The sequence below is a fragment of the Gasterosteus aculeatus genome, chromosome 3 (assembly GCF_964276395.1).
Source record: "Gasterosteus aculeatus chromosome 3, fGasAcu3.hap1.1, whole genome shotgun sequence".
Lineage (NCBI taxonomy): Eukaryota > Metazoa > Chordata > Actinopteri > Perciformes > Gasterosteidae > Gasterosteus > Gasterosteus aculeatus.
In genome coordinates this window covers 14,222,506-14,244,009 of record NC_135690.1, presented here as the reverse complement: position 1 = coordinate 14,244,009, position 21,504 = coordinate 14,222,506, and the positions used below count along the sequence as shown (strand labels likewise).

Below are 21,504 nucleotides of genomic sequence, written 5' to 3'. Positions count from 1 at the left end.
AGGAATTTGGAGAAAAAAAATTGTATGATGATAAGATGCATTGAATGTAATGCAAACTGTATATGGGGCATTTTTCACCTTGTTTTTAGTTTTAAGCTGAGTTTACTGAGAAAAAACTGAGAAATTACAGTTTTAAGTTCGTCAGACTATTCATTTTTGAAGTGTGAAGGCCAGTAAAAACAATTCAGAATAACAACATTTTAGGGAACAAGTCTGATTTGTATAGGTGATCTGAAAATGAAGTTAGATTTCGGTTCACCTTTGTGGTGGATACTTAAGGAACAACTCCCAGTTCCAATGACACTCGTACAAAGGACTCTGTTGTGTGCAGGTAACGTGTAAGTTTCCACATTTCTCATTTATTTGTTTTGGTCAAGATATGTCATGATACTGAAGTAAAAATGTTTACTTATTTGTATTTAATCATTTAAATATTAACTGAAATATTTATGTATTTCATTTTGACCTGTCAGTGTAACACGAAAGATAGAAATTGAACTGTGAATGATGCATCTCCTTATTTTGAGAATGTAGCTTTAAGGTCATCCTTAGAAAATAATAAACTTGTGGATATATATATTTTTTGAGGTACTTGACCATTATTTACGCAGCAACATTATTGAAAAAAAAAACAGTTCATGGTCTGTGGATTGTTCAGAATATTTGGAACAGTGCTGATGGTCAAAGTCTTCCCGAAAACAAATTTTCTTTATGTATTGATATCCAAAATGACGTTCTACCAAAGTTTGAATAATGAATAACCAAGTCTCAGTTATAATAATATTACAACATATTGTATCATACCATCAACATATTGTTTAGAAATATTTGTATAATTAAATTTGTTACACAAACGTTTTTTGTGTACATAACATTTTTTCACATCAAGCTGAAAATCCATCTCAGTGATAACAACAGCCTGAAGAATACACATGTCCCAGGTTTGAGTGAGCATGGCTCAGCTGGAGAAAGGTGAAGCCATGCGTTGTAAGAAAAATCCTTTAAATTAAAGTGTGACAACAGTTGTGGGACTCTGCACTGGTTAAAAAGTACTTATGCTGTAATTAATATATATTTTTTCCGAACTATAACAAAGCCTTTTCAAATTTAGACTCTCTCTTCTTGCTGTGGAAATATGGGAACAGCTGACTCCACCTTTGACACAAGCACAGAAAATGACTCTGGCTACGACTACGAGTCCTCCAGCTACGACTACGAGTCCTCCAGCTACCGCTACGACTCCTTCAGTTACGACAACGACTCTTCCGGCGGTGATCAAATGTGCGACAAAACCAGCGTCATAAAATTCGGGGCGACGTTCACCGTGGTGCTCTTCTCCGTCGTGGTCATCCTCAGTCTGTTCGGAAACGTCATGGTCATCGTGGTTCTGGCCAAGTACGAGAATCTCAAAGCCCTCACCAACGCCTTCATCCTGAACCTGGCCGTGTCGGACCTCTTCTTCACCGCCGCTCTGCCCTTCTGGGCCTACAACCACGTGCACGAGTGGACTTTGGGGGAGCACGCGTGCAAAATGGCCACCTTTGTCTTCTACGTTGGCTTCTACAGCAGCGGCATCTTCCTCATCCTGATGACGGCTCACCGCTACGTAGCCGTCATGAGCCCTCTGTCCAACGTGGTGTCCACCACAGGCTCCGTCAGCGTCGCGGCGTGCGTGATCACGTGGGCCGTGAGCACGTTGGGGGCCGGCTCGTCCTTCGTCGCCACCAAAGTGGACCAGGAGCGTTGCGTCTTGGCGAGCTCTTACTGGAAGTTGTGGGTGATCTACCAGCAAAACGTCCTCTTCCTATTGAGTTCAGTGGTGTTCATTTTCTGCTACTCTCAAATCATGTGCAGGCTGCTGCGTCCCACTGCACAGAGAAGGAAGAACAAAACGTTGAAACTCATTTTCGCGCTCACGGTAGTTTTCTTCGTGGGCTGGGCACCTTACAACGCGGTGATATTTCTGCAGTCGTTGAACATGGGGTCCCAAGAAGAGGTCGATTCAAGCGTTTTGGTCGAAATGTGTGAGGCGTCACGGCGACTCGATTACGCCTTTTACGTCAGCCGACTTCTCGCCTTTTCCCACTGCTGCCTGAACCCTGTGTTTTACGTGTTTGTGGGGGTCAAATTCAAAAGCCACCTGAAGAAAATGCTGAAAGGATGGGGTCGCAGGAACAGCGGCTTCCGCAATAGGCAAAGCCGGCTCACGATCACATCGCTAACAAGTGGCGAAGAGGTGGCGATGTAGCCACACCGGGTTCTAAGAGAGTCGTGTCTGGCAAAATGAATGCATAGATTATGTTGGTCAATAATAATAAGAGATAGAAACTCCCACAGAGCAAATCATGTCTGACCGTTACGTCAGACAACCTTTTCTTGATAGTTTCTAAATAACAAGGACATTTACTTTCAAATATTGTCAAAAAATGTTTTGCAAAGGTGGATGATAAAACGGCGAGGATGCCGTTGGCGTTTAACTCAAAGTGTGACAGAGCATTAGCGCGGCTGTCGGTATGATTCCCTCGATAGGCCGAGCCTGCATGGTCGGTCAAACTGCGACGAGTTCCTTAATAGCTGACATAAACTCTGCAGCCTCTTCATTAGCTGCAGCTGTACACCTGCTTGTTAATCAAATGAAATATGAAATCATTCGATCATGAAGGCATGAAAGCGCGCCGACGTGGTCGGGGTGCTCGGTGGTTGAGACCTCAGAATGAGGAAGAGATGTGATCCATGTGACTTTCTGTGACAAAAGCTTCACGTGCTGTTCAGCATTTCGTCCACAGTCCAACCTGCAGTTTCCAATCACACTGTTATAAGAGAACAATGATCCGGGTTTCTTTCTATTCTTGCCCTGTATTGTATATGTATGTTGTTTTGAATGCAAGCAGATACATTGGTAATATATTACAATAGAGAAAATAAATGTATAAATTTAAATCTATGCTTTACAATAAAACTATGAATAAAACTAACAATAAAACCCTTTATTGCCGTGTAGGTAATGTCGTGCAAGCAGCAGCATGCCACCCGTTTTTCAAATGCAAATGCTGCTTGCTCTCGAATTGTGAAATAATAAAAAATAAATAAATGGCTGTGAAACAAAAATGCATTTTTGAGATAAAGATTGGTTACAGTTGCTAAGCTGAGGTTGGAAGATCACTAATTTAGGGAAAGGATTGAACAAATATTCACTCAACAGAATAAGAGTTACAGAGAGGACTAAAATATAATAAATACTGATTGGGAGTGAAAAGCTCTTACAGAAATAAACAAACTGGTCATTAGTGGAAAAACAAGAAAGAAAGCAACCACAGAGATGTGGTATTCTAATATTTAGGAGAGAGGAGTGTAGCGCGCAGAGCCGAGTGGCTGCAGACGGTCACAGCGCAGAGACTTGAAAGAGGAAGCATTAAAAAATTGTTTGACGAAAGTTCACTCGCTATTACGAAACGTAACAATTTGTTTTCGAGTGTAATCAAATCAGCACTTCAGATAACTGTCGTTGGGAGGATTTCGCTCCACAGAATGAATCAACCCACAAGATGATAATAAATGTGATTTGCTTGAAATTAATTGTAGTCTCACGCTTCGACGTTAATGTGATGATTGTTGATCACATGGGGAAGTACAGGATGAACTACACATTTGTGATAACATCATTATTATTTAATCAAAGTGGGATTGGCGCTCTTGTAAATCACAGACAAACACTTATAAAGCATTTGTATGTTTTGATTATTATCTATTTGTGAATCAAGCATGCATTTGGAAAATTGATCTTTTACACACAAGTTGCTTAATGTTTCTTATTAATTTATGTAAATATCTGTATTTTTGCGAAAGATTAGGTCAATAAATCAATTAACCTCTATTAACCTTGTGCTCCCGCTTCAACTTGCTTTTGGTTGGGTTTCTTTAAATGTATGTGTGACATCAACTCAAACCGTTTTAGTCATTTAACTCCATTATTTCACAAACCTGTTTTGGTTCCTCTTCTGTAGTCCAAATGTTCCTTAACTCTATCTACACGTGACGTGTTTCTCCAGAGCCCCGTCCGTGTACTTGAACATGGTTGAGTAGCGCGGGCCCCTGGCGGCTCCACGGGGAGGTCCAGAGAAGAGAGCACAGGGATACCTCAGCGGGCCGCTGTAACAGCACTCATATCTGTCTCGGGGGGTAGATTAAGCTTAATTAACTAAACCATCCAGCACGCTTGGATGAATGGATAGAAGTCAAGGGCAGAGCAGTCACTGGTACGCTCACACACTCTCTGGCAGGCTTCGGCAGAGAGTTTTTATAAGTGTGAGCAATCACAGCAATACATTTGGCTAACAATCAATACAAGTAACTAATTTAGTCTTAATCCAGTTGAAATAGGTCTGAATAGATACGATTCAAACATGCACTGCACGTATACGAGGCAGTTTAGGGAACAGCCTTCCCACCATCTTGCACAAGTTCCTCGTGTTACAACAATTTACGAGTTTGTTTTTTGTCCCTTAAAGCGTTTCTGAGATGCATTTTACCTTGTAACGAAGTTTCAGCTGTAAGGAAAAGGACTCCGAATGCGCTTTAGGGGGGATTTGTGTCTTTAACATGCAAATAAAACAATATGCAGGGAATTTATTATAAGAATTAATGGCATCAAAAATCATGGAGGATAAAAAAAAAAAAAAAAAATGGAGCAACACAGAAGAAAACACACCAGATGGAGATAAAATGGAAAAGGCCATCTAAGGCATCCTATTTCATATCTGCGAGTCAGTACAATATCTTTCCCCGGATCATTTTCTTAGCAAATGGTGTTGTTGTTCCATCCTGTTTTTAGCCACAAGCTAAACAGCTGTTGTTGTTTTCTTACGCGGTGTCTGCTCGTAGCACTCCCTGGCCCTAACGTTCACTCCCTGCTCTTCATTTCTCCAGGGCACCTCACCCTCTTTTTTTCACATTGATTTCTCCTCTTTAATTCCAGTTATCTGCAACGATAATTACCCCAACCATATGTGAATTTAATTGATGCCTTGAAATTGTGAAAACGTGTGTGTATTTTGTGCACGTTGCTAATAAAGTCCTATCGCCTGTTAATCTGGACCGTCAGGAAAATGCGAGCAAATCAATTGGGTGTGTCAGCCTTATCATCGGAAACAACTGTTTTAGTGAACAAATAATGAATGACTGAATACATGTACGACATAAACTGGCATGTATGACATTTTGCTAATGCACCTCATCCTGATTGAACTTGTCATGGGAATAGAATGTTTGAAAAGAGGATGAGATTCACTTTTTCACTCACAGGGATCAAACACATCTGTACTTTGCTCAATCACGAGTCCAGGAAGGTGACGTGCTTTGCAGAACATTCTTAAGAGATGTAAAAATGAATAACGGATAGCTGCCATTCTGCCTCCTCGGCCTTGTTTTGCCAATGCAGTGCTTCTTTTCTCCACTAGAGGGGACATGGGTATTGGCGGGATGCTGTTTGTTTCAGCACTACTGGATTATTGATAACGATCTACATGCACAAAGAGTTTAGACAGAGTGGGACTATGTTATATTCTCAGTATACGATTCGTTCTTTGTTTTCTTTCAGTCACAGACTTTTTGGGGCTGCATGAGTTTTTATAAACACAAATGTTCATCACAAGGAACCAAAGCAGCCTGTCTCTATTTCAGGGTCGCCGTCCTCTACTTACCTGCTGTTGACGGACTGAAGAAAATACATTGATTAAATGCGATGAAGACTTAATTAACAAATCAAACATCTGGATAGCCAGACTAAAGCGACTGCAAAGGCTGAGCTGCCTGGTGTAAGACTGGCCATTTGATGTATCATCCTGATGTTTCCTGCTATATTTTTCCCATCTGGATTTTTTTTTATCCACTTTTTTTCAATTGTTTCTCTTTCGCTTTGGAACTTTTACTTTTTCTGGTTGACTAGTTTTCCATGTATCTTTTTTGCTTCATGGTGACGTGGTGGAGAACCACTGGTGAAGGATTGTCAACGAGAAGTAACCTCTTGGTGGGAATAAACCTGCAATTTATGTTTAAAAAGATTATATCGCTGATATCTGCATTCTCCTGATATTTCATCTGATTTATTGTGTCTTACCCTCACATCAGATATTTGGCTTTTGTCCAAATTGGTTGAAATTGCTTAATTGTGCCATTTGTTATCCTCAGAATAAAAGTTACCTGACAAAGTAAACACAGAAAACAATATATGTTTTGAAAACACAAACCAAAATTAGTTTGGGTTAAAATAAGCGAAAATATATGAAATCAACATAAACCTTTTATCAATAAAAGACAAGTAATTAAAAAATAGTTGTTGAAGAGGATTATAATTCAGTTTGATGACACGGCACAAAAATGACAGCAATTGTGTAAATATTGGTGAACATTATAGCCAACAACACCGGTAGAATCACTCTAACACTGTATCACACTGTTTCTACTCCTGAGGCCTTTGTTATATAGTAGGATTTACATTAAAATGAGCAAATCAATCCATCAAAGCGTGTATTTATTTATTCATTGAACTTTTGCAGTAAACTGTAAAGAATGTAACCTCACGCCCGTTTCTGTCCACTACACATGAAACAAAACCGAGTAGATAAACGTTTCGGTGCAAAGTGCTCGGCGGTGCTGTGAATGAAAAACGTTTTCAGCTTGGAACGGACCCGATGGGAAGTGGACCTCCAGACGCGGCTGCGGCTCTTCGGCGCTGTACCCACTGAGCTAATATCCAACAGACCACGCTTTTTGGCTTCCCCGTCCTTATCCTCAGGCTGCACCAGCTGCCGTCTACCTCCAAACACACTCCACGCCCCTGATATGTTGTCCTCTACCTGCTTGGGCCCTCCTCCTCTTCCTCCTCCTCCTCCTCCTCCTCCTCCTCGTAGGTGCTCTGTTCTCCCCTTTTTTTGGCCGCAACTTTCCAAAAGGTGAGCAGAAGTGATTCTCAATAGCACCGTGCATGACTAATGGTGGAAACATGTTAAAATCATCGCAGAAATGTCCTTGGGAAGACAAATGAATTTTCAGCAGAATAATTAACTTAATTAACAAATTTGCATGCATATTCATCAGGGCCATTGAAGTCTTTCCAGCTCAGCTTGATGAACGTTGCTGTGTAATAACCAGCTCATTTACATTCTGCCATCCACTGCCATTTGTGTGGATTACTGAGAAAAGGCAGTGAGTGTGTGTGTGTGTGTGTGTGTGTGTGTGTGTGTGTGTGTGTGTGTGTGTGTGTGTGTGTGTGTGTGTGTGTGTGCATGTTGTTGAGGGTACAGACACTTTTCTCTTTCCCCTAACATGTCACAGCGAACGCCTGATGAATTGATTTACGATACAGTTTTGTTGGATATACACCCTACTATTGGACCCTTCTGCCTCTCCTCACACACACACACACACACCAGTACAGCGGAAGCTTTCAGATGCACACATTCATGCACACACACCATGCGTTAATGTGTGCTTCATACCCATATCTCCTTGCATCCTCCCACCCCGTCTACCTTCACCCCCCCACAACCCCCCTTCTCTCTCTGGTGGGCAGTTCTTGGCACCGATCCCGAGTCGTAAACCCTCCTGGGTTGCCAGACTGTGCGTTGTTAAAACGCGAGGCCCCCCCCCCCCCCCACACACACACCCCCTCTCCCCGTCTCTGCAGGGCAATCTTTAAAGGCAGCAAGGTGTGACGGCACAGACTGGCAGCTTGGCAGCCGTGCCCGAGGATACCAACGCTCCGTCAGCCGTGAACGGGCACCATCACATGGGCTTGCCTAAGTAATACGCTCGCCGTACATGTGCCTTTCTCATGCCTCATCTGTGCCAGTCAGAGACAAAGGAATTCATTAAGAAATTTCACGTGGCGTTGAATGCTTTTTTTTTTTTGCCGGGTTATAGTTAATTGGGAATTTCACACGAGCTAAGGTAACCGAGGAAGAGATTATCCAAACGAGTTGTGAAAAAGTTAATTACACTCACTCGGCTGTATGTGGCCCTCGATCTGGTTGGGCACCGAACAACAGTGGGAAGTCATTTTACGGAAGCTTGTGCTGGATGTTTCCTGTAATGTTTTCTCATTCCGGTTATGGAGTTTTCGCCCGCTGCCACTGAGCGACGTTAGAAGGAGACACTTCCCGGGCAGCAGTCTGCCAGGAAACCGGTGTTACTGTAACAGCATGAAAAAAGGAAAAGCCAGGCAAAATGCTTCTGCACCTTTAGCATGATCAATATGGTGCGCCGTCCTTGGATTTTTGCAAGAGCAATTATCACATTTATTCATGAAGAAAAAACACGCATAAAAAAACACAACATCACCTGACACATAAAATCTTGTGATATTCAGCATACTTTCTTCTCTTTGCCTCTGTGATACTTTCTCCTACGCTTTTTCCGCAGACATATGTTTGACACTTGAAGCTGTTATCATGGCTGGAAGTGTGAAGGAGAATTGTTGCAGCTCTCGAGTGTTGTGACAGGAAAATGCTTTTCTGATACAAAATTGGCATTTTCGGGTCTTGTCTGATACAACATTGTTTGTCTTCCGTACTTGTAACAGCCAGGCCAAGCCTGCGAATCAGTTCATACGGAAATGTTTTGATGGATTATTTGGAGAATAAGTTGTGCTATGAAATAGTTTCCACCCTTATTTAAAGACATTTTGCCATTTTAATGAGATGTCGTGAAAAGATGTCGTTTATTACGCCGTCTTAACCTCTTTGTTTTGAAGCTTCCACTGAAGCAAGACGACTGCAAACACAAACGGACCATTAAACTGACCTTTCAAAGCCGACTCTACTAAAATTCCAACGGCTGTCACCACACCGATGGGGACCACGGGCACGTTTCGCCCCAAGTGCGAAACGGGAAAAATACACATCAGATGCTCATTTTCGCGATCCTCTCTTTTTGAAGTAACAACAACAACTCTCACGGCTCGAGCGAGCACATCGGCGAAAGCTTTCGATGACAGAGCATGAAAGGAGGGTTTGCACGGATGGAAACAGCAGACTCTCCCCTGCAGGCTTGCTTTGTTGGCCCGCTGGTGCGGTTGTTTCTTTTCTAGAATAGCTGCAGTACATTTTTAAAACGTGTCGTCTGATCCCCCGCTAAGCCGCACACACACACACACACACACACACACACACACACGCACACAAACATAAACAACCCTGTTCTAGGGACTTGATCTTCGGTCTGTCAGTTCCACAAACATTAACAGAAAAGTGTCTTTTAAACATTAACCGCAGAACTTAGGGCGAGTCTATCAACAAATAAATACTTGCATGTATCCTTTCTTTTGAGGTAGAAGAGGGGGATGTATTTGACGATGGTACTGTTTGATGGTGCAATTGATGAGAAAGTTCTGAAGAAAGTCCCAAAGCCTCAGAGGAATTTGATTACCTCCATCCATTATCTGCACAGTGAGCAATCGCGAAGCTTACCATCTGTCATCCGTTTCATTTGCATCGTCAACACCTGCCCTGCCTGTTTATGCCTTCACGTTTTTTTATAAGCTGTCTTTCATGGCAGGAAAAAAATGTTGACTTTTCCTTCTAAATACATTAATTTCACAAGTTCAAAGAACACATGGAACGCAAACTACTTGGTTTACATCTGATAGAATATGGGGATAGATAGATAGATAGATAGATAGATAGATAGATAGATAGATAGATAGATAGATAGATAGATAGATAGATAGATAGATAGATAGATAGATAGATGGATGGATGGATGGATGGATGGATGGATGGATAGATAGATAGATAGATAGATAGATAGATAGATAGATAGATAGATAGATAGATAGATAGATAGATAGATAGATAGATAGATAGATAGATAGATAGATAGATAGATAGATAGATAGATAGATTAAACACAGACACACCACCCTCCTGTTAGTTATGAACGCATTGTGCTGCACACCCTCCCTCCTTCCCTCCCTCCCTCCATCCCTCCCTCCATCCCTCCATCCATCCCGTCTCCCATTTCCCCAGGTGGTGCCGACGGCTGCGGGGCCCATTAGCGACAGAATTCCTGCCTCCAGCAGGCCATGCGTGTCCCGAGTGACACATTTTTGGACCAGCACCAAGAATCCAACCCTCCGCAGACAGCTCACTTCCCTCTGCAGTCAACACAGTATGTGCATGTGTGCGTGTGTGTGTGTGTGCGTGCGTGTGTGGGGGAGAGAAAAAGAGAGGGAGAGGCCTCGCGAACACAGCATGAGTCCCACAGGAAATGCTTGAAAGGCAGTATGGGACAGATTGGTGATGGCGCAGAATGGACTAGAATACTAAAAAGAGACGCGAAGACGTTCCGCGGCAGAGAGATCGTACTTAGATCACATTACTCTCCTGCCATGTTGGGACGTTTTTTACAGTCGTAACCTCCTCAAAAAATATGAATCTGCGTGTCGACAGTGTGAAACTGAAAACAAGTAATCTCTTCATTGGAGAAAAGAAACAACAGTAACAAAAAGATTCATTGGATTTTGCGGATGCACATTGTTGTTTGTTGATGCTCTTGGCCAGCTGATGCTTGTGTACCGAATTTTATTTTACAAACAAATCCAACTCAGAGAAGGGAACGGCCTCAATATGAAGTTTTTCATTAGACGCTGCATTCATCGCCCACAGGGAAAGTGTAGCGCTGCACTGGTTGCCTCATCTGAACTGAGCGATATTAGATGGTCGATCAAGATTCTTATTAATCCAAAGGAGGAGTGATTATGAAACGATACGTTATGAGATAAGAAAGAGCAGCGAGTTCTTTTAGTATCGATATTATGAATGGATTCTTTCTCCATACTAATAGATAGTTAATTATGTACCTAATGACTCCTCGCAAAGCGCTATATAATTAGTCTAGATGAGCCGAGAAAGTTCCTACTTGTTCTTACATGTTTAATGTCGGTGATTTCTCATTTCCAAATGGGAACGTGGATGATGGTGGTAGAACATTAGTGTCAGTGGAACTTTAGAAAGGTATCTATCCATCTATCTATTTATCTACCTATCCATGTAACTATCTCTGTCCAAGCTCATTCCATTTTTGTGTAATCACACCCAAAATGTACAATATAATCTCGGTGGTCATCTCTTTCCACACACATGGACATTCATATTAGATTATGGTGACAAAAAGCTGACATGATTTAGAGAAAAGAAAGCAGGTTATCTGACGGGGTTATTTGAGTTAAACCCTGAGAGGTTCCAACCTGCTCTTGTGAACAAGCTTGGTGATTCTCCATGATTGAACAATCTGATCATATCAGTCAAATTAAATATCAATGGGATAAAGCATTGTTAAGCATCCTTTTTGAGGTGTTTAGAAGGAGATCTTCAGGACCCAAAACAGAAGATTAAGGTTCAACATCATCATCAGCATTATGTTCAACATGTCCAATATGTTCTTAAATTGTTTTGGATCGAGAAAAGGAACCTTTCCAATGCCCTGGCATGCCAGTTTGAAATAAAAAAAATTAAAATAGTTCTGGAAATCTTTCTGTCTTATAACTTTTTACCTGCAGCGGTGTCCTCGAAACCTCCAGTAACTATTCAGCAACAAAGCTGACTGTGTTTCCAAGCAACGTTATGCATTTGTGTCATGTGCTGACTTTGACGAATATTCAGTTCTCGCTGAAGAATCAGCAACTTGTGTCGACTGATTTCAAACGTTTTAATCAATTAGTCGTCTGCTTTGTTTCTTAATGAAAAGCATCTGCACAGCCGGTCGCTGCACCAACGGCCGCATGAAGAGAACTGGACGCAGCGTTGGAGGCGCGGGCCGTGGTCATTACGCGACCCAAAAAGGTTTGGCTTCTTAATTGCCCGGTTTTTCCACACTGCTTCTTCATCAATGTGTCCAGACAGCGAGAACATGAGCGCTTCCTGTTCCTTCCGCTCGGTCTCTTCATTTCCTCCCGTTGTAAATGTGATGATGTGCTATAAATACCCACGCAGGGAGTGGAGGTATAGGCTCAGAAAACACTGAACATTCAACAAGAAAATATGTATTTGTGTCTTAAAGTGTTATAATATTAAATTATATGACTTCCTTCTAGTGGAGGAATATGATTAACTCAGGATTCGGTGATAGGTACTTTTAAAAACTTAATAAATTAATAAAGAAATATCCTGCAGATCTCTTTCCCAATGTAAATCTATTGGGGGAAGTATTTTTGGGTTCCGTTGCATCACATGACACACCCAGACGTTTCAATCCACCATTTGGCAACAACCTAAAATTGGCTTCAGCGCTCGGTGCTCTTCATGGGTGCTCGGCCTCATTGAGCAAGCCGCCACCGACTCGCCTCCCAATTGCTCGACCTCTCGACGGCGTTTTTTCCAAATAAAGCCCTGGATTCGGGTATTGGTACATTTTAAAACTTCGCACCACTAAATTGTGGACAAGCGAGCTGCTGAGAGCAATGTAGCTAGCATCAAATACTAGCTACCAAGCTAGTTAGCTATCAGTCAGCCAGAGACGAATGTCAAATTGTCAATTTCTCTTTGAAATGATGCACTTTATTGAAAACTAACTAATTATTCAAAGATAGACCATGTTTATCGTGTTCAAATTATTTAGAACTTTAGATTTGATCTATATCGCACAATGTCATACTCCTCCTGTTCACAGTCGAGGGAATCGATGCCACTTCACCCTGTAGCACCCGTGTGTCTCTCAATATGCCTCGAAATAGGGTGTTGCTGGGGTGTCAGAGGATCACACCCCTGTATGCTTCCCACCTGCTCCAAAACCCGCCCCGTACTCTCTCACGCCGCCGCCACGCGCAGTATCTCGTGCACCCACCCGGTCGGAGAACCCCCAGACAAAGAGCACAATGCACAAAGGTGATGCCGAGACAGATGCTGCTGTCGCATGCTAAGCAAATCTCCACCTCCAAAGTAGTGCGAGTGCAGAAGCCGGTCCTCCTCCATCACCGTGCGCCTATTCATAACTCATTCATTTCCCCGGCACGGATAAAAGCAGCTCTTAAAGCACAATCCTTCACCCAATATTTATCCAATCTGACCAAATATTATAATTAATGCCTCTTTCTCTCCCCCTGTCCTCCAGGCCAATATATTCCACTCATCCTCCCCTCCTCCTTCCTCCCTAACCTCTCAGTGCCAAGTTCACAGATAGAGAGAAAGTACTTCCTGTGAGAGGCCGGGCCGGCTGCCAGAGAGACTGATCCACCAATCTGACACGTTAATGAGATCCTGGCCCACAGTGCCGGAGTGTCAGGTCTCCTCTGCCGCAGCAGCAGCCCTGCCGTGACCTGCAACAGACACGCAGCCACACGCGCAAACACACGTCTTTACTCATATGTGTAATTCTTTCACACATGCGCCCACACGCACAGAATTGTAAGCATAAATGAATACGAGTGAGTCCCTCTCCACACACACACACACACACACACATTTTGAGAGGGGGGTTCAGCTCCTTAAATCTGTCTAATTAAAACACCAAATCCCTCTACTCCCCTCACCCACAAACCCAATCCTCACTTCACGGCCGCACACACACACAGACTCGCACCCCACCCTCCTCCATCCCCACTGCCGCCACCCCCGATTCCGCAGGAGAAATGATTATTAGGAATTTAATGGGGAAACGTTTCCCGTCCCACACCATCTGGGGCTTGGGAATAGTACAAAATTTGAGGACGCTTGCCGACGTGGCGCTCAAACATTATTTTCATTTTTTTCTTGACTGTTGCTCGGATTTCCAGATATTGCAGAAAAAAAAGCTCCTGATTACAATAAATCACCATAGTATATTATAAAAATAAATAAAAAATGCTTTTGTGTGTGTATATGTGTGTGTTACGGGTGAACGCACGAAACTTTGCTCAACTTCTGAGGTGTTTCCTTCTGCAACTTATTCCAATAGAAACACAGTGTTTGTTTTGCACTAATTGCGATACCACATCTCAGATTGCAAATTCACCTCTTCGCGATATACATCCCCCATTCCTGTCCTTCACCTCCCACACAGAGCCGTGCCATATGCTCACTCTCTCTCTCTCTCTCTCTCTCTCTCTCTCTCTCTCTCTCTCTCTCTCTCTCTCTCTCTCTCTCTTTCTATACTTCTTTCTCCCCCCCCCTCTCTCTCTCTCTCTCCCTCGCTCTCTCCGCACAGATTAATGAGCTGCATGCATGTAGGGGTACGTGTACACGTTTGACCCCGTCCTAAACTGCTGCACGCCTATGGGTGTGACCCTCCATCCCCCTTCCTCCTCCTCCTTCCTCCTCCTCCTCCTCCTCCTCCTCCTCCTCCTCCTCCTCCAAGTCCTTCCTCCTCCTCACCCTCGTCAGCCTCTCTGTGAGGCCCCAAGAGGGATTGGATCTCTTCTGACAAACACACACACACACACACACACACACACACACACACACACACACACACACAGCCCGGTTGAACAACTAGTAAGACTGACATGGTGAGAATTCCAGTCAATGGGATAAGGAAGACCTGTGATGATGGGGGGGGGGGGGGGGCTAAAGAGGTGCTTTTAGGGCCCCAAAGGGACCTCCAGTAACCCAGTCCTCCAGTTTTATGATGATATAGTGGGAGAGAAGCTTAAGTGGGGGAATGAAGACAGTAGGATTTCTGGGATAAAAAAAAACCCTCAATGTTTGTTGAATTTGTGATTTCGCAGATTTCTTGTCTTGACTACCGGAAGAAAGAAAAAAATCACCAAAAGCATATTTCTTAATTAAATCACGGCTCATTTTGAAATGCTGTCACGATTCTGGTTTGAGTTCTCTAAAACGGAATTATTGCGAGAATGCGAGAAATCTCCATTAGGCTTCCGTAGTTTTTAGCGGTCATTCTTTTAGTTTGTTAGAATATTCTCAAGGCTTTTATTAGACTGCAATGAACATCTGTAAAAAATAAATATAAATGGAAAAGGATACATAACGGCCCTGAATTCCCCTTCAGAAACCAGAACTCTGTGATCATTTGAAGCTCAAATTCCATAGAATTAAATAAATGCTGAAAGGTTCACTTCTCTTCCTGCTTGGTTTCTTTTTAATTGTCTTGACAGGACTTTATTGTTCTTTATCTTTTGTCAAATGTGTACATGCATTCGTATCCTTCTTCTCCCACAGGCCTTGTTAAACTCACCTGTCTTTTTGCTCATGTGATCACATCTTTCTCACACGATTGGTCCCCGAAAGTCCCTTTCATATGAAACATTTCCCAAAAAGTCATGGTGAAAGATTGTAGGTTGTTGTTTTATTGGTTTTTTTTCTTGTGGTGAAATTTGATTAAATTGTTGGTTACGTTTCAATTTCTGTTTGCATTGCTTTAAATGAACAGCGTTTGGCTCCTGAGCTGTTTTACTCGTTTATGGATTCGGGTTGCTACCTGTTGACGACGTGATTAAATGGCGCATGCGTGTAACTTCGTGAGGTGAACGCGGTGAACTTTGCGCATTCACTCTTTTAATAAACCCGGTTTAAAGAAAACGGATTTGTGTTGGTGTTTGAAACGTAAAATAAACCAGTTAATCCAGCCGGCGATGTTTAGTTAGTAAAACTAATAAACAAATCAAATTGCGTATACATTTATTTTAACCCGGATGACTACACTATTTGCTTTATCATTTATTATTTAAAAAAAAAATAGAGCAGGAACGCGCGGCGAAAGAGGATTTGATTGTTTTTAAATGAACGTTTCCCTTTTGTCCCTTTTGTCCATTCGGAGCGTGCGACCACGTCGACAGAAGGAGCCGCGTCCTCAGGGATCAGACTACCAGCGCGTCTCCTCGCACTGGGAGGACTGGGATCTCTGGCTGACATCCAATGCCTCTTGGCCATCATTTGCCTCATCAGAAATCTGATCGAATGAAATGAAATCAAATGATGTCGACCGGCCTTTTTTTTCACGTAAATAATTTCAGATCTCTGCGTCACATTGGCGTAACGTTTCACATATATCTATATAACGTTAACTGTTTGATTTAAAAATAAAAATAAAATTAAGTAAGGCTAAAACATTTAGTGTCGTTCAAGACAATCATTTTGAAAATACACTTTTACAAACATATAAATCTTATGTTGATACAAAAGGCCTTTTATGGAACCACATTTGGCAGCGAAAAAAACAGAGGTAATGAAAGATTATTAAAAATGAAACCAATGATGATAAATAGATCCTATTACAGCCGGGGCGTTTTAATTTTACCTTGATTCATTAATCTAAAAAAAATCGCCTTCTGCTGTCCATCATTTTAACAGAGAAAAGCTGCAACAGAAGTCTGACCGCCTCTTACTTTTATTGCGACAAACACATCACAAAACATGAACACCTTACTTCACGAGTATTTCGATCCATAACGAGTTTTTAGGAGTTTGCGTGGATGTGTGTGTGTGTGTGTGTGTGTGTGTGTGTGTGTGTGTGTGTGTGTGTGTGTAAAGGTGCATGTGTGCTTCTGTGAGTGAGAGAGAGACAAAAAAAATCATCCAAAAAGCAATTCATCATTCGGGTAAAGTTACAAAATGAACTGGATTTATGAGTACAGTCACCAACATTGTGCAGAAATACATGAAGTGCATTACAGCTGCTCTTCGGCGAGAACAAGAAAGTGTAAAAAGTTCACATCAAACTATCCAAAACTGTCATATCGTTGCATATCGATGGCCATCGTCTCTTTTTTAAGGCATGTTGTTCAGATTCGTGAAACACTTACTTCACTTCACGCAAAATGACTTCCCTTCCAGCTGCGGTGAAATACACAACAATGCAACGTAAGCCAATTCTAAATGTATGGAAATTCACATAAAACCGTAACACTTTTTAATTGTACATAATTTAATAATATATTATCCACATTCAAATTGAAGGACTTATAATAAATAAGCTTAAATAAATAAATACAATAATTTACATTCACCTCGTTACCACACTATTTACTCCAAATACAAATGCGTTTAGTATTTTTGTTCCACAACTTCCTGTATTCATAAGACCAGTTCAGATGACATCATCATCATCATCATCAGGTCTTGTAAACACGTGCAGGTGTCCAAACTGGCTTTTAAAAAATAGTTAATTGTAATTCGTGTAATTGTGATCATTTTTCATTAGATTATGAGAAACGCCTTGTGAGTGGAAATAGCATTATTTCATTTTTATACGCAAAGATTGCATCTGGCTGCCTTGCATAGCTAAATTTACCTTTATTGCTAACAGACTGAATATCTGGACTCCAATCATGTCTCAGCAAACTTCCCTGATGAGGTGAAACGTCGTTAGATTGTTCTTCCCCGGTAGCTGATTTTATTTCTCCATGAAAATCATTTCAGTGACTCCTGTGAACATTATTAAATAAGCAGAAACATCTAATTCATTATTGTTTGTATCACTTTTAAATTACTCTAATGTCAAGCAATTAACAAAAAAAAATGCACTAGTTGTAAACTATTTGCCCAAAACCTGCATCTTTAACGAAGTTCTCTAAAGTAAACCTTTTCATGTTGTCTTTAAAATGACTTCAAATTGAAGTCATTGCATTTGTTTTCAAAACAAACATTTTTTTGTTGCTGTTGTTGTTGTCCTCGACAAATTTGAGAACAGGTGAAATCGTCATATCAAATTTAAACGTGTTTCAAACAAACCCGAGACTGCACATTCACGGTAAAACGAACGGATCAAACGGGCATTCAGTGCATCGGTGTCTGGAGTCCATTCCGTTGTCCGCTCTCGGCGTCTGCGCGGTGGGGTGGGGGGGGACAGGGACATTGCATCGCTTCTGAAACGTGGACTCCGTCCAGCTGATTGATTAGTTGTGGAAGGAGCCATTGACTTCCCCCTGTGCTTGGAACGACTGGCCGCGGACGTGCAGGTCGTACGGGAAACGGCCCTCCGGGGAGACTCGGTACATGGAGTTGTGCGCAAGAGCCGCGCGCCCCGGCGCGCCGCAGTAGCGCATGCCATAGTGGCCGCCTTTGCCGTACTCCGGCGGCTCGTCGTGTTTCAGGGAGAAAATCCCGTTAAAGTTCATCGGTGGGCTCATCTGGCCGTCGAAATGCGGACTGCCGCCCTCCGGGGACGGGTTCTCGTAGTAGGGCTCGTACGCGCCGCTGTAGCTGTAGTGTCTGAAGGGCTTGGCGCCGCTGTCCAAGCTGCCCGCGCTGTGGCCGGGGGGCGTGTTCACGTCCGAGCCGGGGTACGAGTACATGGCGTCGTAGGGCGCCCGGCCAGAGAACATGACCTCCCCGTTGTGGTCTGTGAGGAAATTCCTCGCGTTCAGCTGCAAACAACCCGCCACCAAGTTGGTGGTGGGCTGGGATAATCCTTTGCACAAAGTCTGCACGAAGGCGAGGAGGTCCGGTCTCTTCCCGGCGCTCAGGGTCTCTGACAGGGCCCAGATGTAATTTTTAGCCAGTCTGAGGGTCTCGATCTTGGACAGTTTTTGAGTTTTTGAGTAGCACGGCACGACTTTGCGCAGGCTCTCCAGCGCGTCGTTCAAGCCGTGCATCCGGCTGCGCTCCCGGGCGTTCGCCTCGTGGCGCCGCACTTTGGACCTGTCCGTCTCCGACTTACCGGGCCTCTTTTTCCGCGGGCCCCGCTTTTTCGGAAGCCCGTCGTCGTCCTGGTCGCCGTCCCTTTCGTCCTCCTCCCTGTCGGAGATGTCGTCCTCGGCCTCCCGCATGTCTGAGTTGGAACTGTCCGCGTCGTTTTTTCGCTCCTTCTCCAGACTCTCCGGTAAGCCTTCCCGGGGATAATTGGCACCAAACCGCTGCTCACACATCAAATGAGGTTCCTCGAATGGCAGCGTCAACATATTTCCTGTCAAATCAAAGCCAAAGCGCCACACCTATGAGGACGCAGAACTACAGCGATGTCTCGCTGAAGGTGGTAATTACCTTGTGAATGGGTCCTCCCATGAGGAGGGGGGGGGGCAATTGGCCAGTGAGGCCAATGTCACAGGTTGCTACCTTTTCAAAGACACTCAACTTCATGGTCTTAAGGTATGAAAATGTTTTAAGCCTAATCACATGCTTTTTGGTAATGATACGTCATTAAAAAATGGCTTTTTTTGGTTTATTTTTTTTGCACAAAACACACATTTCAACACTATTTCTTAATGCAATAATAAGCAATACAGCATATCAATAAGGAGGATAAGCTACTAACCTCAGGTCAGCGTGCACCTTGCATGTTCCCAAATATCTCCTCTGAATCTGTGATGCAGGTTCCTTTCTTAGAAAACAGCGTTAAAAGGGAAAAGCTGAAACCTGCGCGCTCTCCTTTCCTCTCTCCTTTCCTCTCTCCTTTCCACTCTCCTTTCCTCTTGACTTGCTGCGTTGTGCTTGTCCTCTTCTCTCCCCCTCACTCCCTCTCCCACTCTCTCTCTCTCCCTCTCTCCCACTCTCTTCCCCTTCCCTCTCTCTTTGAGGAATGACACCCGTGCCAGCAGCGGGTACCCGTGCCATCTGCCGCTGACGTCTTGTGGCAGCCGAGACCACGTGCTCGGTGTCCCACGGGACCTCCATTGCGAACCGATCATCTGGCAGCTCCGGTAATGGGCACCGGGAGGCCCGCGTTTACCGTCAAAAACACAAACTGGAGAGGGATAACAACTAATATCTGCGTCTCCCCGTGAAAGAAACGTAAACGCGCGTGTCTTTTTGTCCGGATGTGCGGTTTTTCAGTCATCCTCAACAGGTGAGACAGACGGACGGACAGAAAGATGGAGACACTCTTGTGTTTTGGTCCTAACTTGTATTTGCACAATCTGGTAATGTTAAAGGTGTAGAACATAAATCAAATGAGTTTACAAGCCATTGAGACCTGCCCCTAAACTCTATTCAATATATTTACATTACATTAAATTAAACCAATTATAAATGCATTTCTGGCAGGAAAAAGAAGGAAAACAAAAAGCCAAATTATATAGGTACTGTTAGCTGCTTTAGCTCCCCGTGCTCGGGATGTTGAACTGATGGCGAGGTCTCAAACCACATCTGTAAAACAAGGATGGACACGTCCAGCTTTGTATGCAGCACCAACTATTCCCAAAACCCAAATGTGTGAAATAAATAAGAGGTCGAACAGGAAGTTAGACCTCAATGGGGTTAAAGTGACCCAGAGGTCGTCCACCTTTGTTTGCAAAACAAAATGATGGTATTCCTTCTCTCACAGAGCAGCACTGTTCGTGGCAAAGGGAGGAGTCGACATTTCATTGAATTTCATTTTTAAACCGTAATATTCTCATTTCAGCAAATGACCACAAACAGCATTTGTGTAATTCTACACGATTAAGCTCTGCAGCTTTCTTGGTTATGTTGTACTACTTGTTCTAACCCAAATATGACCTTTGGCCTAACCAGGTATTTGTCTTGCTTTAAAGTAACCCAACCTTAAACGTGGCCGTGTTGCATCCCAAAGCTTTGGTAGTTTGTAGCTCTTTTGTATAACAGACGTGCCAATAGATGCTTCAGACCAGAAAACACTTCTTGTGTCATCCTGCAGGTACTAACAAACAACATATTTTTGTTGTATTAATCAGAGGATCTTGATGAGTTTAATAACTCTAACTAAATGCAGCTGTTGGGATTATGGGCCTCCCAAGTAAGTAAAGGCGTCTCCACACTACTGTCTAAGCTGCTTCTGTACGTGTTGTATTACGTAACATTTAAGGTAAGTTAAGTTTAAATATTTATTCATGTGCAGAAAATGTTGTTGACTGTTCAACTGACAAAACATAAAGATATTCAGTAGAAAAGTAGAAAAGAGTATAAAAGAGAGAAAAAGACATAATGGGTACACGTCCTTATTTTTAAGTGTTGCTGCAAACAACAATTCATTTATATACAACTTCAAATATTACTTTTTTTAATTAATCCGATTCGATTTCATAGCTGCAGCTCTGCATGAGAATTCCAGCAGACGAGGAGGACGGTGTGATACCAGGGGGGTTGTGGGGGGAGCGTGCACGGCGTTGGTACCTCAGGACCGCAGACATTAAGTGCACCCCGTGGAAAAGGCCCAGTGGCACGCTGCCAAATCCACCGTGGGGCACAGCTGGCACTCGATATGGGTATATGCACTCCTCAGTTATGTGTAACACGCACACACACACACACACACAAGCTCACACACAGACGTGTGTTCCTGTGAATGACCTTGTTGCAAGGAGAATCAATTAGAGCGACTTATCTGTCTCTGTGTATCGGACACCAGGAGACGGCGACCGGCGGTTCGAGCCCGGCTGCAGAGCGCCGCGGCGCTGACGACACCTGGGTGGGAGTCCGCAGGAGGAGGGTGACAACAAAACGCGTGTACACACACTGTGTCCACTTGACCCCGATGTGTGCACCAAACATGTGTTCACACAGATATACAGGCTGGTGTGTGTGTGTGTGTGTGTGTGTGTGTGTGCGTGCGTGCGGACAAACACCTACTGTACTCGAGCACACCCAAAAAGAAAAAGAAAAAAACACAGCCCCTTCATAG

At 43.2% G+C, this 21,504-nt stretch overlaps 2 protein-coding genes across 4 annotated transcripts; one reads left to right on the top strand and one right to left on the bottom strand.

Annotated features, from left to right (window-relative positions):
• The first annotated feature begins 253 nt into the window (after positions 1 to 253).
• LOC120816097 (chemokine XC receptor 1-like) lies at positions 254 to 2,971 on the top strand. Of its 3 annotated transcripts, none has more exons than XM_040171431.2 (2): positions 254 to 331; positions 1,112 to 2,971. In XM_040171431.2, the coding sequence occupies exon 2, from the start codon at positions 1,136 to 1,138 to the stop codon at positions 2,246 to 2,248; it is 1,113 nt and encodes a 370-aa protein (XP_040027365.2). In that variant the 5' UTR covers positions 254 to 331; positions 1,112 to 1,135; the 3' UTR covers positions 2,249 to 2,971. The 3 variants fall into 3 exon arrangements, with proteins under 3 accessions (XP_040027365.2, XP_040027367.2, XP_077955674.1); XM_040171433.2 differs by having other exon boundaries at positions 273 to 338; XM_078099548.1 differs by having other exon boundaries at positions 303 to 331; positions 1,097 to 2,971.
• A 13,328-nt stretch (positions 2,972 to 16,299) lies between these two features.
• On the bottom strand, positions 16,300 to 19,458 carry neurod6b (neuronal differentiation 6b). Its single transcript, XM_040171214.2, has 2 exons — positions 19,183 to 19,458; positions 16,300 to 18,834 (listed from the first exon to the last, which is right to left on the bottom strand). The coding sequence occupies exon 2, from the start codon at positions 18,827 to 18,829 to the stop codon at positions 17,825 to 17,827; it is 1,005 nt and encodes a 334-aa protein (XP_040027148.2). The 5' UTR covers positions 18,830 to 18,834; positions 19,183 to 19,458; the 3' UTR covers positions 16,300 to 17,824.
• Positions 19,459 to 21,504: the final 2,046 nt, after the last annotated feature.